At 37.0% G+C, this 19912-nt stretch overlaps 1 protein-coding gene across 4 annotated transcripts in view; it reads left to right on the top strand.

Moving 5' to 3' along the window:
* Nucleotides 1-217: 217 nt before the first annotated feature.
* The window catches only part of BTAF1 (B-TFIID TATA-box binding protein associated factor 1), a 99575-nt gene continuing 79880 nt past the window's right edge, over nt 218-19912 (top strand). For 3 of the 4 annotated variants that reach the window (XM_032245545.1, XM_032245547.1, XM_032245546.1), the window contains exons 1-4: nt 218-534; nt 11477-11600; nt 15541-15655; nt 17895-18041. In XM_032245545.1, the coding sequence (XP_032101436.1) occupies nt 521-534; nt 11477-11600; nt 15541-15655; nt 17895-18041 (400 nt within the window). In that variant the 5' untranslated portion in view covers nt 218-520. The remainder of the gene's footprint in view (nt 535-11476; nt 11601-15540; nt 15656-17894; nt 18042-19912) is intronic. The other variant, XM_032245548.1, reaches the window with a different exon arrangement.

The raw sequence follows: 19912 nt of genomic DNA, 5'->3' as shown, positions 1-19912 counted from the left end.
TTTAAAGTCCCAGGAGTTTGGCTAAATCGGCTTTTTCCTTTTCTGTCAAATAAAGGGACCCTTATTTCACCTACTTCCCTACTTTTAAGAGTGGAGATCCTCTCCATCAGTACAAAGCGCTTTTATTTAGGCGCGTGTCACCAAACTGAAAGCGCTCACGCAGAGCGGAGCCCCTGGCGGTGAGCTTACGTCACGTCCGGCGCTCTGACGCTCAGTTCTGCGTGCCGACGCCTGCGTCAGCAAAGACCGGAGCTTGGGGTACCCGGTTTGAAGTCGTGCGGGCCGGAGGACTGCCGCCTCCGCCACGGTCTTGGACCCCTGCTCCCTGGCTGCTGCGGGGACGAGCGCGGGTAGGCGGCAGGGCAGATGCCCGAGGGCCTGAGCTGGAACTCCCCGCGCCGCAGCGGCCGCTCCCTTGTGCTCCGCGGCCTGGACCTTCACCGCTCCGCTCACTGGAAACTAGCGCCTCAGCTGCGCGGCGCGTAGGTCGCAGGGAGCTCCGAACCGCCGGCGCCCGGCCATGGCGGTCTCCAGGTGGGTCTTGCCCCTGACGAGCGAACGGGAAGGCCGCTCAGGCAAGGCACGGTCTCCTCTCAGCGCCCTCACTCGTAGAGAGGAGCGGTTCTCATTGTCACTGGGCTCCGGCGCTTTCTTCAGTAGACTTCGGAGTTCGCCCGGTGGTCGGCGGGGGTTTGGGCTCGGGTTACCCCTGGGTAAATCGTCTCAAGAATGCCCTTTTTCTTGTTAAATAGCCCCTTGGCACGTTAGAGCTGGTTTTTCTCTCCTCACCATGTTTCTGTTCTCTGGTTTCTCTTCCCTCTTTCGGTTCTGGGAGAGTAAGTCTCATCTTTCTCTGTATTCTAAGGCTGGTCCCTAACCTCCATTTCATGGGAAAACTTGGTAGTTACTGTCGATTGAGGGGAAACCTGAATTACTGTTATCTAAGAGACCGTCTAATTATGTTAACAATTTGAATTTACTTTTTAGCGGCATGTTCTTTCCTGAGGTATTTTTTTAAATTAAGTATAATTTCTCCTTTTGTCAGTAAATATTCCAACGTCAGCGTTGTAACCTTAAGCAAATTATCGTATTAGCATCATCTTCCTTAGCTAAGGAGTGAAAGATAAATCACAAATCTTGTATTCTTTGGAAATACCGCCTGTCAACCGGAAAGCCCAGGACAACTATAGAAAAACTAATAAGACATTTATTTGTATAGCTATAGGAGAAACATTCTTCTTCCAGTGTGATAGAATGGTTGGAAAACTTTTGTAAGCGGATTTTAGTGGCCCTATGTACATGTAATTAAGGGATAGTTCCTCAGTGATGGTGATGGGGTGGATTCACCAAGTTCTTTAGAGTTGATACGGTAACTTAATGAGAATTGGATTCTTCTATCACATAGACTGAAGGAATAAATGATGAAAACAAATAGTTTTCATTCATTTTTTATAATTAACTGATCACATTCTTTGAGCATATTAAGTGCGCAAGTTTTATCTGTTTTGCAAGGGAAAGGATAACCCATTCCTTACAGACCCCCTAGATGACTGATAAAACTGTGTGGGAGAAGCCCATGAGAGTTGGGTGAAGGGGGTTGCTAGGTACCTGTAGTATGGGGCATCTGATTTTTATTTTAGAGATTAATCTATTTGATGTGAGGAAATTATTTTTTTTTAATAAAACTGCCTTAAGAGAATACAAGTGACATTTTACATTTTTGCAGATATAGAAAGGTATACATAGAAAGGTATATTTTCTTATTTATTTATTTATTTATCTATTTATTTGAGACGGAATCTAGCTCTGTCACCCAGGCTGGAGTGCAGTGGCACAATCTCAGCTCACTGCAACCTCCACCTCCCAGGTTCAAGTGATTCTCCTGCCTCAGCCTCCCTAGTAGCTGGGATTATAGGTGACCACCACCATATCCAGCTAATTTTTGGTTTTTTGTTTTGTTTTGTTTTTGTATTTTTAGTAGAGATTGGGTTTCACCATGTTGGCCAGGCTGGTCTCAAACTCCTGACCTTATGATCCACCCACCTCTGCCTCCTGAAGTGCTAGGATTGCCACCAAGCCAGGCCATATCTTCTAATTTGTTACCTCCCGTATAAATACATGAATATATACATTGTAAATGCATTGATATATAAACTTAATACAACATTTATCATGTAATACAGTGTTTAAGGAGATGAGTACTTTCTTAGAGCAAACTGTGTATTTTCACAGGATTGGATATAGCTTTATAAAGACAAAATTAAAGTGTTTAAAAAGAACCTAATCATCGTGTAACACTAATCTCTTTACAGAATTTTAGAACACCTAATATTTCTGAATGACTGAGTGGGTTTTGAAGGCACTGTCTTTTCTTCTGAATATTGTGTTTCAAAGAGTAGCATCCTTTTCTGTAGATTTTTTTTTCCTTGTTCACTTTTTTAAAAGCCTGTCATGTTTTTATGAAAGAGCTATTTCTGTGCTTAGTTTCCTTGGGCTTACTAATAAGCCCAAGGAAAACATTTTGAGACACTTTGTGTGTTTTGGGGGCAGTGTCAATTCTTGACTTTTTCATCTGTGGATTTCTTTGAATGGCAAATTTTAGTTTCAAGCTGGCCTTCTCCATGCATGAAGCACAGTTCTGTGCTAATGAAACTTCCTTTCTCTCCTGTTGGTGTATGATTGTGGAATGCAGACTCATTTTAATACTATTTTGTGTAAAATAGGTGGAAAATAGTCCAGGAGATAAAAATCATCTGGCAAAATCAAATCCAAAATACTTTTTGCACTGTTTATTTCATATGCATAACTGAAGATAAACTATAATATTTTGGGGACATTTCCAACAGAATTTCCAACAGATGGGAAATAGTAAATTAGTACCATTATTGCCTCATCAAGAAATTTGAGACTGGGCGCGGTGGCTCACGCCTGTAATCCAGTTTGGGATTATACTCTGCCCCAGGCTGAGGGAGGCTGAGGCAGGAGAATCACTTGAAACCCGGAGGTGGAGGTTGCAGTGAGCCAAGATCCTGCCACTACTGCACTCCAGCGTAGGTGACAGAGTAAGACTCTGTCTCAAAAAAAAAAAAAAAGGAAAGAAATTTGAGAATATTCTTTGACTTCCCTTTTCCTCCCTGTCACCATGTCCAGCCAGCTACCAAATCCAATCCTGTTTATTCTACCTTTCTAGTCTTTCTCCAGCTGATCTTTTTTCTTCCTGTACCAGTGACCACAATCCTAGAACATGCCACCATCTTTAGTCCAAGACACCTTTATAGAGACACTTCCCTTTTGTCACTATAAAGCTACGTCTAATGTTTTGAAAATAGTCAACCCTAGGAAAGGAAGTACTCATGGCCTTAAAAATTGTATCACCTGATAAATCTCATATTAAGTTTATGTATCAATGTATTTGGTATTTGGACTAGACATTTTTAGTCCAAGACAGAAACTTCTCTCCTTTTTCTGCCTTCCATGGCATCTCGTTCCAATCTGTTCTTTACTTCAGCCATATTATTTACTAATTTGCAAATTTGAACATGAACATGGTCATTTTTCTGATTAGTACGCTTTAGTTGTTTCCTATTGCCTTAGGATAAAGTCCACATTCCCAAACAAACATTTTACTAGATCCTTTGTGATCTGGTTCCTGTGTCACCTTTTTAGTTTCATCTTGTGTCAAGTTCCTTGGACTTACCCTTCACTTTGTCTCTCCTATCCTCCACCCTCCCCAGAATTCATTTTCTTACCCCCTACTCTTCATCTTTGGAACACTTCTTAGCCCAGCACAGCTAGTTCTTACCTTAGTTTTTTTATCTAAGCATACATATCACTTTGTTCAGGAAGTCTTCTCTGGTTTTACTTCATCTGAGCTATTTGCACCAATACATACCCCGGTCAGTCATAATATTTATATTTGTAATTGATTAATTGTTCTTTTGCTGGATTAACATAAACTCTGTGAAAGAAGGAAATGTGTCTTTGATTTTTCCATCCTCCAAATGCCTGGCTTCTAGTGGGTGTCAGTACATTTTAAAAAAATGAATAAGTGATTTTGCTTCTTGCTTTAATATCTTTCATGATTTTACTGTAATTTGTATTTCCAGTGTTTTTCAGTGAGTGCTTTTGAGTTTAACTACCTTTTATTTTCACATGAAGGAAAACTTTCACTATAGGTTTGAATATTGGCCATTCTCTAATTTTAAAAATAATATTTTTTCTTTTTAAAGTTATCTCCCACAGGAAGGAAATTTTAATTTTTTAAAGTTTGTAATATAGTAAATTCTGTGATAGCATGGCCATTTATAATGCAAATTGGATATGATGTATTTTGTGTGGTCAGATTTTTTAGACCCTGCTTAATATGCTTGGTTTTACTCTACTTTGAATTGTAAGAATATGGCAGATTATGAAGTCCCTGGCCAACTCTTGATATGTAGGTGAGTTAAATCTTGCAAAAAAAACTTTGTTACCCTGTAAAATTGCAAATACAATCATAGCATTTACAGTTCTCTGTAAAATGCAGTGAAATATCACTGGAAAATGTATGACTCTTTTAGACCCCTAGCAAAAGACCCAAAATACAATTGTAGGAGTAGAGAACAATGTTGCCCTTAAGATACAGATGCTGGAAAGTCAGCTAGTCATTCACTAGCTACTTGACTTGCTTCCACAAAGTCAACCTCAGCAAAAAACAAATTAGTATATGTTAGAGGCTTTCAGTGTTTCTTGTGAACAATTTAAATCATAATTGTTATATCTTTGAATACCATTATTTTGTTTTATGAGTCTTTTTCTCAGTATCATCTGTTACTTAGTTGGGGTTTTGCCACCACCAGTAAAAGCAACTTCAGATGGATTTCTTAGGCATATTCTGTTTTGTTGTTGTTTGTTTGTTTTGGAGACAGGGCCTCACTATGTCACCCGGTCTGGAAGGCTGGAGTTCAGTGGCACAATCACCGGCTCAAGTGATCCTCCCACCTCAGCCTCCCCAGTTGCTAGGACCTGAGATGCACACCACCTTGCCTGGCTAATTTTTTTGTATTTTTTGTAGAAATGGGGTTTCATTATGTTGTCCAGGCTGATTGCAAACTCCTGGACTCCAGCAGTCCAGTACCTTTGCTGCCACCAAAGCACTGGGATTAAAGGCATGAGCCACTGTGCCTGGTTTAGGTTTATTCATTGGTGGGGAATCTGTAGCTCTGCTGGGAACCATAACTTAATAAAATTTTTTAAACAGCTTGTTTTGCTGCGTTAGCCTGTTTATGCCACAATTAATGGAATTGATTATTGCACATTGGCTAATTAACAGGAACATAGTTTTTTCTTAATCATTTAGAGAAAGTTTCAAAAATAGAGAGTTTTCCCTCAGCGATCTATGCTCTAAAGGTCAAGTCTAAAATGTCTAGACAGTACTTGTGATATGACTATTTTAAAAGCCATACCATAGATCTCTCACATATCTTTGCATTTGAAAATGTTACAGTATTCAGAAAGGATTCAGAAAAAACAAAAACACATCCTCTTATGGAAGAAACAAATTGCTACATATAAGCAGAACTGTGCTTAATTTTGTTAATTTTCTCTTTACACTATTGATACTTCAGTGCAACATTGTTTCAACAGGACTATTCTGTCAAAGGGTAGTTTCTTGATGTAGGGGATGTTCAGTGGATCCTTTCTTTGGACAGGAAAGCATTAATATAAAAAAATTACCTTAATTATCAATAAAGGACAACACAGGTTTGCTAGGCCTGTTCCTCTCTTACTGTTAATTTATTTTTAATATATATATATATATATATATTTTAAATAGAGATGGGATCTCGCAGTGTTGGCCAGGGTGGTCTCAAACTCCTGCCTTAAGCATTCCTCCCACATTGGTCTCCTAAATGCTGGGATTACAAGCATGAACCACCTTGCCTGGCCCTTACTGTTAATTTCAATCCATTATAAGATGATAGAAGGAACTATTATAAATTATAATTTATCAATTATCTCATACTTAAAAAAATTTAGAGCTAAAGAAACCAGAAACAAGTACAAGAGGCATTATCAGAGCTTTTCCATTTCAATCCTTATGGTAAATTCCTCCCCATTTCTTTGGTTTATTTCTCAAAGTACTTGTTTAAAGTATTTTTTTTTTAATTTTTTTAAATTGTAGTGACACACACATAACAAAAAATAGACTATTTTAACCATTTAAAATACACTTTAGAATGTATTATGAAGTTTACATATAAATACATATTAAAATCACACATACTTCTAAAGAACCTAGATTAGTATGTTTTGTCTTTAAGATAAAGTCATGCAAGAGGCTATAGGTTGTTCAATCAGCGATGGAGAGTAGAAAAAAAATGTCTTGAAGGAAATAGCATAACTTGGTTGAACATTTTCACCATTTTTCATTCATTTAACCAATATTTACTGAGTGCTTTCTGTTATAGGTGCTAGAGGTATAGCTGAGAAAAAAAGTGTACTCTTCATTCTCATGGAGTTTATGGTCTGGTGTAGAGTGAGTTTACTTATCTAGCGTGCACCTACCCTTACACCTGGCTTTGGTGTGGTTTCACATCTTCACATTGATTCTTAGTGTTCTGTGTGATATCTTTATGTTTAAAAGAACATAACATTAACATAATTTCAAATTACCCATAACATGACCTAGAAAGTATATGTTTAAAAACGCTAATCTAGAGAATTTGTTGAAAGTTGTTTCTTTTGACCATAACTTTATCCCTTAATGATAATATGTGAGACATAGTAGAGAGTACACACTGTGCACTGTACTAAGTTATTGCCATTATTCTCTTTTCTTATTTTCTGAGTAACACAGAAAAGTGAAAATTCAAATCATCTATATTTAAAATTTTACTGTACTTTTGCTACATATTAAAAAAAATATAACAAAATGAATACTCTTGACTGATCATGCTTTTTTAGTTAAGGCCACAGAACCATCTTTGTGATGTATTCTGTTAGTTGACCTTCCCCAATTTAGCAGAGAGGTTAAATTTATTTTAAAAATACCGGTGAGGTTTTCTCCATCCCCAGATGTTTTAAAGTGGAAATGCAGCAAGTATTTGTTTATTAACTATGAAGTAGTAATCTAGGACATGTTTTATTGTTCAAAATGCATGACATTTCTTTCTATTTTTGTGGCTTTACTGTTACGAATTAACATAATGCAAACATCTGGAGAGGAGAGGGGTTAGATTGCAACTGCAAGCATAACCTCTACAAACTTCCATGTACTTTTTCCTTTTTCTAGGCACTGTTTAGACAAGTTGCCTGAAATCACAGGTTACATGAATCATGTCTTGTTTAGTGATTTCTTGGAATTGACATACAGATTGAAAATGGGCCAGACTTCTTATTCTCAATAAATTTATAACCAGTGGGTATTGTAAAATATAATTTTCTTATGTTTTACTTAAGTTATTCTTCTATAGTCTTTGGTACCTTACTTGCAACTTGACATCTGTTACTTTTGTCTCTTCCATCTGTCTGTCTATCCATCAGAGAATGAAGAATGTCATTTTTTCTTGCCTCATAGCTGGCTACCCTGAGATAACAGATGAGACTGCCCCCTTGTCACATCCTTGTCTGCTCATCTGTTTGTTCTTCCCTTTGTGTGGTATCCAATCTGCTGTCCTGGAAAGAGGAATGGAGAACTAGGAAAGGGGCTTTAAGTCAAGAGAACCAAGGAACCATTTTTCTATCCCCATTCTTCTATTCAGGGAGGCAATTTTGGTTACCATCCAAGGTGGAAGAAGTGAGGATAAACAGGCTTGGAATGAATGAGACAATGAGCTGATCTGCTACTCTCAGGGCATTTGGCTGGTGGGAGAGCAGAGGTGACACTACATGGCATTGGAATAAAAGGCTCTGCAAAAAGGAGAGGCAAGAGGGACTGTGTGGCTGTGGGACAGGATTAGCATTACGTTAGAGAGGAGTCTTTGGGCAGGAGTTCTAAATGAAGCTGGGTAATGGGACCAAAGGAAAGTTGAGGCAGAATGGAAATTATTGAAGGAATACAGTGCCTGCTGCATGGCATTTTTCAGCTTGCTATTTGGGACAGGTATAACTGCCTTCTTCAGAATGCTCAAGTACTGCTGTGCTGATCTTTTCACTTGCTGAAACATTACCATACCAACTTGTTTTTTATATAATACTGCTGTCCCAGATTAAGGATGTCTCTCAAAGGAAGCAGGAAAAAAAAAAGGCAATATAACATACTTTTTCTTTCCTTAAAATTGGTTCTTAAACTTGCCCCCAAGAAACTTGAACTTTTGCTTAACTGTAGTTTTAGTTACAGTAAATATCAACCACATAACAAATATGTGAATACTGTGCAAAGTGTTGTGCTAGACAAGAAGAATGATTGAAGGAGATGAAGCCTAATGAAGAAAATTAGACATGATGTGACAAATTAATGTAAGAGATGCCACAAAAAATGTAATAAAAAGTGGTTGTTCAAGATGAGAATTCATGTGGGTTTCAGAAAAGGAAGTAATTTGTAATGCATAATAGTTTGAAATGGTTTCAAGAAGGTGAAGGACTTCAGCTGAATCTTGATGGATGGGAGCTAGCTGAAAAGTTGAACAAAGAGAAAATATTTTGTTTTTTTGCTATAGCACATTTTATTCTATTATAGAGAAGCAAGCTCAGGCATACTCGAAGCTTACCTCTAACAGTGCATCTGGTTAAACTCCAGATGATATAACCCATATTCTCAGCTGTTCCTTCCCCCGACATTTCCCAGTCACACACCTGGGGCCATTATATCTGCACATCTGCCTGCTGTTGCAGTGAGGCAGAGCATGTACCCACCACAACCCCAACTGGTAACCAGTCTGGGGATCTGGCAGAAACTGGCCAGGAAACCACCCCCTCGAGGAGGAGTGAGCCACTGTAACCCTAGCTTGGAGGGATATGAGAAACATTCTGAGTGGAGGAAACAGCATAGGCAAAATTGTGGAAACCAAAAGTATCCACATTTGGGAGATACACTTTGTTTTGGATTACTATCTGGTAGGTAAGTGTGAGCCATTGAAAGTTTTAGAGTAAGGTAGTGATTTAGTAAGAGGGGAGGGTGCTTTAGGAAGTTAATCTGGCAACAGGATGACAAGGCCACTGGGTGTGTGGCATTGGCACTCTCAGATGGCCTAGATTCGGGGAATATTTGTTCTGGATATAATTAAAACACATAACGGTATTCAGTTTCCTCAGGGAGAAACTGATGAGAGTTGAGCAGCCAAGGATTGAAAATCTGTATTCTCCCAATATTAATATTAAGAGTAATAAGAATAGGAGAACTAAGGAAAGAAGTTTGGAGAACAGGGTGATATAATGTGCAACTTAGGAAGGAAAGTATTTTAAGAATGTGGTGCTAGCTGGTCGCAAATGTCAAAGAAGAGTCAAGAAAAATTGGCCTTATAATAAAACTATTGGATTTGGAGCCTAAAAATTCATTGGTAACCTTCTGGTATTATATTTCAGTATAAAAAGATGAAACCTTCATTTATGTGGATTAAATTGTATTTGATGAGGAAATGTTATTGTAAACGCTTGTTCAAGATGCTCGGCAATAAAAAGAAAGTGTTCTAGAGAACGGAGATCAAGCAGTTTCTTTTTTCAGTAGAGAGAGAGCTCTGCATATTGGAAGAAGGGAATGGATTAGGAACACTGATTTGAGATATTGGAGAAAGGATAATTGAATGAGGATGGAAGGGGGATGGTATCAAGACAAAAGAAGGTCAAGAAACCATTTTTTTTTCCTTTTTTTTTTTTTTTTTTTGTTCTACTATCTGTCTGATTCGCTGTTCACCAATCCTATAGCAGAAACAAGGAATGGGTAAAGGCAAATGTTTAGATAGCCTTGAATGAGGAAGGAGAAATGTGTCAAAAAATGGGATATGTCTATGCACACTGTATGTATATGTATAAAGTAAATTAATTTTGGCATGTCTTTAGAAATTAACTGTTTTATTACTCTCTTTGTGTCACTAGCTTCATAGTTTGAGTTCTTAAATTTAAGACTTTAATCTATTTTGATTGATTGATTTTTAAGACAGAGTCTCACTTTGTCACCCAAACTGGAGTGCAGTGGTGCAATCTCAGGTCACTACAACCTCTGCTTTGCAGGTTCAGAAGCAATTCTCATGCCTCAGCCTCCCTGGCAGCTGGGACTACAGGTGGATGCCGCCACACCTGGGTGATTTTTGTATTTTTAGTGGAGACAGGGTTTCACCATGTTGGCCAGGCTGGTCTCAAATTCTTGACCTCAAGTGATCCTCCCACCTCAGCCTCCCAAAGTGCTCGGATTACAGGTGTGAGCCACCACACCCAGCTGAGTTTCCTTCCATTTTATTTCATGTATCACACTGCTGCCAGATTAATCTTCCTAAAGCATAGCTCCAGTTCCATTACTTTCTTGACCCAAGACCTTCATGGTTGCAAGTACATTCAAAGGTCTCCACAGTAGGATTCCAGCTACTTCTGTAGCTGTATCTGCCACTCCTCTCTTAAGTGTACCCTGAATTACAACCAAGCTGTGTTCATTTCCGTAAATATACTTTCCCTTCTCTTACTGTTGTGTTCTTGTTTTCCTTCTTCCTGGTATTTCTTCTCCTTACCCTTTCACCACCTAATCTCCACCAGTGTTAAAGTCCTTTTCTACCACCAAGATCCATCTCATATACCATTTATTTCATGAAGCCTTTTCAGTATTACATAGTTGGGGATATAATATTTTCTTTTTTTCTTTCACAATCTCAAAGCACTTTATTCTTTTTTTCTGCCAAATATCTTACTGTACTTACCTTACCTGCTCCCCTCAACCCCAATAGCCAGAGTAGAGATTAGGTATCTCTTGTTGTCCCGGCATAGGTCACTTTTTATTTTTGCAATTTTTAAAAAAGTATTATTTTAGTTGACGCATAATTGTACATTATTATGGGGGTGCATTGTGATATTTTCATACACATATACAATATAATGATCAAATCAAGGTAAATAGCATATTATTCACCTCAAACATTTATCATTTCTTTGTGTTGGAAACATTCAAAATGCCTCTCTTCTTAACCGTTTGAAAATATACAGTAAATTGTTGTTAACTTTAGTCACCCTACAGTGCCACAGAACACTAGAACTTGTTCCTTCCATTTAGCTGTAAATAGGTTAACTAGCCTTTCCCTGTCTCCCCTACCTCCTCCTACCCTTTCCAGCTGCTAGTAACCACTGTTCTGCTCTTCACTTCTATGAGATCAACTTTATAGCTTCCATATATGAATGAGAATATGCAGTATTTATTTTTCTGTGCCTGGCTTATTTCACTTAATGTCCTTCTGGCTCATCCATGTTAGTGTGGGTCTTCATTCATAGCTTCTGCTCGATACATTTATTGACTCAAACTTATACATATTAGGAAAAACATTTCAGAATAACCATTGTATTTTTGTTATTTTAGGCTTGATCGCCTTTTTATTTTACTGGATACTGGCACTACTCCAGTTACAAGAAAAGCTGCTGCACAGCAACTCGGAGAAGTAGTGAAGCTTCATCCCCATGAACTAAATAATCTTCTGTCTAAAGTAAGAACTTTTTTTTTCTTTTAGCATAATACAATTGTAGAGACTTATCCATGGATAGGAACACAAAAATAAAGGTAAACATCATCTTATTTTTTAAACGTTTTTGCCCCCCCTTTTTTTTCCTGGTCACAAGACTTAAACTTTTTTTTTTTTTTAATTCAAGTTTAGTAGTTTAAGGGATTTGAGTATAGATCCTTTCACCTGTGACACAATTTGAATCTGTCCCAATTTGGTAATGAACTAAGTTGTTAATCTGGTTTGTTTGTGGTCTAACTTGTTCTTAATGGCTAAGAATTATATCATAGTTAGTAGTCTTCAAATGGATGAGTACTCATGGGCAATGATTGAAATACACGAGAAGTTAGAGTCTTATTAGTTATTCAGCTGTTTGAAAATGAAGGCCTTCTACTTTGGTGGATCAGTGTTTTCATAATTCTAGTCCATTTTCTTCCCTTAAGCAATTGCTGCATTTTTACTGAACTCTGTGTGCTTATTAAAGTGTGTGTATATGGTAGTAAGTGGCAAATTCTACACATTTAATTTCCTGACATGCAAAGTAAAGCAGGAGTGCTTTGTGTAGGAGGAAGGGAGTTGGGGAGGTAGATAGAGGATATGGTAGGGGAGCAATATGATTGCCCAGATATTGGGAGCCCCAGGATATCGCTCTCCTTTCAGTCTGATCCCCTTATTTCATTCCCATCTGTCCATCTCTGATGTGTATGAGTGGGAGTTCTAAGCCCTTTCTCAACATACACAGATCTGTACTGTGTAGTTGCTATCCCAAGGACTAACAATGACTCTCTTTCCAACAAAATACCTGCTTAAATATTATCAGAACTTTCTAACTAGGATGTAGATGGAGAGACAGTGATTTGATACCTACAGTCTCCACATTCTTAGAATGAAGAAGGATGCATATTAGGCAGTATTTGTGTGTAAGGTGGAGACAGAGAGAGGCAACACATTTCTTCTCCTCAGCCCAAGGGAAGAAATGGAGGACTGAATGACCTGAAACTGGAAACAATGAACAGGCCTAATCTCTGCTGAACTGAGAAAAGTTTTCCAGCCTTCCAAGTGAGTTCTGGTCTTCTTAACTCAGACCTCAGCATATTGGCTACCATCATCAAATCATTACCAAAGAGGCAAAGTTTGTCTTTAGCACTATCTCACCTTCTTTCCTCTTTTTTCTGCTCTCAGTGTTTTTCTGTTGCCCTTTGGTTTTGTTTCTTAAACAGCTTTATTGAAATATAATTTATTTACCATAAGTTTCAATTTAGTGGTATTTAGTATATTACCATTGTGTATAGCAGCCATCACCATACTCTAATTTTAAAACATCACCACAAAAAAACCTCATACCTACCAGCAGTCGCTCTTCATTACTCCTTCACTCATGCCCAGATCCTCGACAACCACTAAACTAACTTTGTAGGAAGATTTGCCTTGCCTGAACATTTTATGTAAAATGAGTGTGTAATCTATTGTGATTGATTTGTTTCTTTTGCTCAAATTAATGTTTTTATATTGTAGCATGTATCTTCATTTCTATTGCCAAATAATATTCCATTGTGTGGAACGTACATGGGTACGTCTTACTCATTTTTCAGTTGATGAATATCTGGATGAATATCTGGATTGTTTTCACTTTTTGGATACTGTATTATGAAACATGCTGCTATGAAAATTTGTGTACAAAATTTTGGATGTTTGTTTTCATTCTCCAGAGTATATATATACCTGGGAGTAGAATTACTATACCACGTGGTAACTGTATGAGGACCTGCCAAACTATTTTCCAAAATGGTTCCACCATTTACATTTTCAACAGTAGTGTATGGAACTCAGATTTGTCCACATCCTTGTTAATACTTCTTAACTGACTTTTTGATTGTAGCCATCCAACTGGATGTGAAGGGGTTTGGATTTGCAGTTCCCTGATGACTAATGATCAGGCATATGTATTTAGTTTTCATTTTGTATATCTTGATCTTAGCCAGAAAGCAGAGAAGCAATATATTTGTATGTCTTCTTTGGAGAAATGTTTGCTCAGATCCCTTGCCCATTTAAAAATTGGGTTGTCATTTTATGAGTTGTAAAAGGTCTTCATATAGGATAGTTCTTCATATACAAGGTATCCGAACTATACGAAGGTATATGATTAGGAATTAGGTGTATGATTTGGAAATATACTATTCTATGAGCTTTTTTACTTTCTTGAACATCACTTCCTCTTTTGGTGTCATATCTAAGAAACCATTCCCTAATCCAAGGTGACAAAGATTTATCCCTAAGTTCTCATTTAAGAGTTTTATAGTTTTAGCTCCTATTTATGGGTTCTGTTGTCAGTGTTTTAGCTAATTTTTATATATGTTATTAGGTAAATGTTCAACATCATTTTACATGTGGCTTTCCAGTTATGCTACCACCATTTGTTGAAAAGACTATTATTTCTCTATTGAATTGTCAACACCCTTGTTGAAAATCAGTTGACCATAGACACATAGGTTATTTATGAACTCTTAATTCTGTTCCACTGATTTGTTTGTCTGTCATTTTGCCAGTACCACACTGTCTATATTACTGTTGCTTTGTAGAAAGTTTTAAAGTCAAGAAGTGTATATTGCCAAGTGTGGTAGCACATGCCTGTAGGCACAGCGACTCAAGAGACTCAGTCAGCATTGCTGAGGCCAGGAGTTTGAGGCTGCAGTGTGCTATGATTGCACCTGTGAGTAAGACACTGCATTTCAGCCTGGGTAACGTAGAGACCCTGTTTCTAAAAAATAAAAAGAAGTGTGAGTGTACTAAATTTATTTTTTTTCAAGATCGTTTTGGTAATTCTGAGTCCTTTGCATTTCCATATACATTTTAGGATCAGTTTGTTCATTTCTGCAAAAAAAAAAAAAAGCAAAAAAACCCAGTTGGGGTTTCGATAGGAATTGTGTTGAATCGCTGGATTAATTTAGAGTATATTACTGTTGTAACAATCTTAAGTGTTTGAATCCACCATGAACACAAGGTGTCTATTTATTTAGATCTTTAATTGCTTCAACAATGTTTTTAGCGTTGTAACTTTAATTGTACAAGTCATGCACTGCTTCTGTTGAATTTATTCATAAGTATTTTCTGCATTCTGATGCTACTGTAAATGGGATGGTTTTCTTAATTTTATTTTCAGATTAAGTGTGAAAATACAATTGATTTTGTGTATTGATCTTATATCTTTTTTTTTTTTTTTTGGCATTAAACATGACACTATTTACCAACTGAAATGATCTAATATCTTAGAACCATACTGAACTTGAGTTTTTGTAACTTTCAATTCTTCATATTAAGTAATGGGACCTAATGAATAATATGTACTTTGCTTTTTAGTATGTTAAATGGCTATGTTATTTTTAAAATGCACTTAAACATTCTTTTATTACAAGTTTCTCTTTTTTTTTGAGACCGAGTTTTGCTCTTGTTGCCCAGGTTGGAGTGCAGTGGCACAATCTTGGCTCACTGCAACCTCTGCCTCCTGGGTTCAAGTGATTCTCCTGCCTCAGCCTCCTGAGTAGCTAGGATGACAGGTGTGCGCCACCATGCCCAGCTAATTTTGTATTATTTGTAGAGATGGAGTTTCACTGTGTTAGCCAGGCTGGTCTTGAACTCTTGACCTCAGGTGATCTGCCCATCTCAGCCTCCCAAAATGCTGGGATTATAGGCATGAGCTAAAGCGCCTGGCCACAAGTTTCTTGAATCCTCTTTTTAAGATGGTAGTGATTTTTCTGTGAATGATAGAATCTTGTAAATGTATTTAATAATTCTAAGGTTTTTATATATATATTTGTATGGCTGCTAAATTATACATTAATAACAAGTAAATTTGTATTCCTCTTTTCTGGCTACCTTGTGTAAACAATATTTCTGTATACGTAACTTTTATTTCATAATTTTTAAGGTGTTGATATATTTAAGGAGTGCAAATTGGGATACCCGGATTGCAGCAGGACAAGCTGTTGAAGCTATAGTGAAAAATATACCTGAGTGGAATCCAGTGCCAAGAACCAGACAAGGTGCTTTTAAGTGGAGAAAGTAGTTTTAAGTAAAAACATAACTGTAGAAGTAATTATAATATACATTTTATATTTTAAGAATTTCCATTTTAAAGTCCTAATTTCCATGCATTTAGGTACAGCTTTGTTAGAAATGATACTGAATACAGTGATTTCACCACACTTAAAAAAAAAAAAAAACTACTTGATATACTAAATGTTTTCATATATATTTTAAATTACAAATTCTACAGTGTGCTTCATTTACAAGGGTTATTACTTCCCTTCAAGTAATTGACTTGCTAAAAAAAGAAGTTAAATCAGTACAATGTAAATATTTGAAAGTCTTTTTTTTCTTGTTGCTGGGAGAGTAGTATAAAGTAGTTATTTTCTAAATTTAAGCACAATTATATATGGATATTTGGAGTGGTAAGTGTAACTTGTTCTTTATGTGCCCTTTTTTAAGATGTCTTGTAGTGGAAAAAATGTGTTCTGATTGCCTGTAATTACAATTTATATGCTTTTGAAAAGCTGGAAAGTTGCACATTTTAATTAAATCAAAATTTAATGTTACAACTAGATCCCTTTTTAACTGACTTTATTTTATTTTTTGAGACAGAGTCTTGCTGTGTCACCCAGGCTGGAGTGCAGTGGCGCAATCTTGGCTCACTGCAGCCTCCGCCTCCTGGGTTCAAGCGATTCTCGTGCCTCAGCCTCCCGAGTAGCTGGGATTACAGGTACACATCACCACACCCAGCTAATTTTTGTATTTTTAGCAGAGATGGTGTTTCACTTTGTTGGCCAGGCTGGTCTCAAATTCCTGGCCTCAAGCAATCTGCTTACCTTGGCCTCCCAAAGTGCTGGGATTACAGGCGTGAACTACTGTGCCCAGCCTCAACTCACTTTAATAATAACACTTTTATCATAAGTTTTAGCTTGCCTAAAACTTTTGCTTTATATTGCTGATACCTGTTATTTTGTTAATTTGTCTTCTCTCATTAAATGAAATGTATGACTAGAGAAGTTATAAGTTGTTTTAGAAAAGAGCCTTTCCTTTTCAGCTCATTATCCCCACTTACTTTGGTATGTAAAGATGCTATGACTTAGTTCCATTTTTAAAAGACTTAGTTTTTTTTTTAAGTAGGATTAAATTTTTAACTAGCTTTTAAATTTTTAGTAAAATGAGTTTGCTTGTCATCACTAGAAAACTTAAAATACGAATAGAAATTCCTTTTAAGTTAAGTAGTTACACTTTAGTTTACAGGTGAATTACATGCAGATGCCGGCTAAACAAATAATTAAGTCAGTGAGTAATTATATTTTAACATTTATAACTGTATAGCTTTTTGAGGAAAGAATACAGATCATTTTATAGATTTTTTTAGGCCTCAGATGGATATATGATTTTGGTAATTTACCAGGAGATTCATATTTACCCAGAGTATGGGAACTGAGTCCTGTTCAATGCATAGTCGCTTTGTGGCCCAGCCTGTTCCTCAGGTATCGGGAGGGATGATTCTTATTAGCCTTATTCATGAATACATTCTGTGAATATTTTTCTCTTCTAACTTAGCACTATAATAAACTCATGCTGTTACCTGGGTATTTTCAAACTCTAACAGTAAATGAAGACAGCATGATATTTAACATACACATTTTAACTTGGGAATGCATTTCTTTATATAAATAACGTTTTGCATTTGTGGTTGGACAGTTACACATATACTCACTAACATTCTGATGGTTTGTAGAAGAGGAACCACCAACTGATTCACAGATAACCGAGAACTGATCATAAATAAATCCACAGTAGCTTTTCTACTTCCACTTTTACTTTTCTCAAAATATTACTATCCAGGTACAATGGCTCAAGCCTGTAAATTCCAGTACTTTGGGAAGTTGAGGCAGGAGGATTGCTTGAGCCCAGGAGTTTGAGACCAGCCGGGGGCAAGATGATGAAACCCTTGTCTCTACAAAAATAAATAAATATTCAGTTAGATGTGATTGTGTGCACCTGTAGTCCTAGCTACTCTGGACGCTGAGGCAGAAGGATTCCTTGATCCCAAGAGTTCTAGGATACAGTGAGCTGTGATTATGCCACTGCCTTCCAGCCTGGGCAACAGAGCAAGACTTCGCCTCTTAAATATATATATATGTGTATGTGTGGTAGTAACCCATGCAACCCAAGAAATGACATGCTATTTTCTTCATTCCACACTTTGGCTATATGGTCAAATTAATATTTTTAAACCTCATGTAGAACCTACTTCTGAAAGTTCTATGGAAGATTCGCCTACTACAGATCGATTGAATTTTGACAGATTTGATATATGTAGATTGTTACAACATGGTGCATCACTCCTGGGATCTGCTGGTGCCGAATTTGAATTCCAAGATGAAAAATCAGGTATGTAGTGGTTATGTAGAAGAAAGTCTAAACTTTATTTTATTTATTTTTTTTTTTTTTGGAGACGGAGTTTCGTTCTTGTTACCCAGGCTGGAGTGCAATGGCACGATCTCGGCTCACCGCAACCTCCGCCTCCTGGGTTCAGGCAATTCTCCTGCCTCAGCCTCCTGAGTAGCTGGGATTACAGGCACGCACCACCATGCCCAGCTAATTTTTTGTATTTTTAGTAGAGACGGGGTTTCACCATGTTGACCAGGATGGTCTCGATCTCTTGACCTCGTGATCCACCCGCCTCGGCCTCCCAAAGTGCTGGGATTACAAGCTTGAGCCACCGCGCCCGGCCTAAACTTTATTTTTTTAAACTAATTTGTCACTTGGTATGCTGTTCATTAGTCACACATAAACTAATGTGTCATGAGATATAAATTAACTGAAGTTTGCAGATGGCGGGGGATGCTATGAGTGGAGAAGGTAATCAACAGTATTTGGTTTAAAGCTACAGTATGAGTATTTTTCTTCCTTTAAGTGAATATGTGCATCATTAGTTGATACATACCAATATTTCAGCAATAATTTTATTATGTAATGCAGAAATTATAAAGTATTACCCAAGAGTCCCAGTTTTATGTATTATAAAATCAAGATTAGTTCAGATTTTGGCAATGTTTTTGCAATTCTGGAAATTTGAGAGATTGTTTTGTTTTTATTACCTGTTTCTGATATTACTGGGTTTACTCATGCTGGTGTCCAAAGCAAAAACTAAGAGTGAAAAATAAGACTTGAGTAGGTATTATCCCAATATTTTTAAACTTACAGAATCTATCTGAATATAAAATAAGTTTTTTGGCCATTCAAGATAATGGCCTGAAGTGAGGGAAAAAACCTTTATGTTTTTAATGGATTTTTGTAAGTAAGTAAGTTGCCTTTTTGACTAAAAAACAAAACAGAACAACACTCTGTTCTGTTACTAATTAAATTAATAACCATTCAGAGCCTTATCTAGTTAATAATACACTCAGTTTTTTAATCATAAAAAAAATGTTAAATACCCATTTCATCTTGTTTGTATGGTTTCTATTAAAAGGTCTAGTTTAATTATTTTTGCAGAGAATTAAGAGGATCATTTGCTTAAGTTTTGGAAAAGCATTTTCTCAAAATGGAGGTAAAACTCTTCAAAAACTTTGCGTTTATATCACTGAACAGTAAGTTTACTAAGTTTACTAGTGTATTCATGTACATTATCAGAGATCATTGGCTCTTATCCAGAGTAAAAGACAGTATTATCCATGCCACTTAAAATAAATATATGTATATGTATGTATATATGTATGTATGTTTGGTTTTGTCATATTCTGATTTCATAGATCTATGAAGAAGTTTAGATAATTGTATTTAAAATAAAAGTCTGGCCAGGTGTGGTGGCTCAACACCTGTAATTGCAGCACTTTGGGAAGCCGAGGTTGGTGGATCACCTGAGGTCGGGCCAACATGGTGAAACCCTGTCTCTACTAAAAATATGAAAACTAGCTGGCATGGTGGCGGGTGCCTGTAATCCCAGCTACATAATCCCAGATACGTAGGAGGCTGAGGCAGGAAAATGGCTTGAACTCGGGAGGCAGAGGTTGCAGTGAGCCAAGGTCACGCCATTGCATTCCAGCCTGGGTGACAAGAGTGAAACTCTGTCTCAAAAAAAGAAAAGTCTTATAGGTGATTCTGATATGTAACCAGAATTGGGAACTGCAGTGTCTTAGGAAGTCAGTTTTTTAGTGCTAAGTCACAGTTTGCTGAACAGTGCTTATTTAAACCCTGTAGTTAGGATTTCTTTTCCTCTCTTTCTTTCTTTCTTTTTTTTTTTTTTTTTTTTTTTTTTT

The sequence above is a fragment of the Sapajus apella genome, unplaced genomic scaffold, assembly GCF_009761245.1.
Source record: "Sapajus apella isolate SASKATOON/1434 unplaced genomic scaffold, GSC_monkey_1.0 scaffold58, whole genome shotgun sequence".
NCBI classification, from domain to species: domain Eukaryota; kingdom Metazoa; phylum Chordata; class Mammalia; order Primates; family Cebidae; genus Sapajus; species Sapajus apella.
This window is presented reverse-complemented; position numbering and strand designations above follow the sequence as displayed.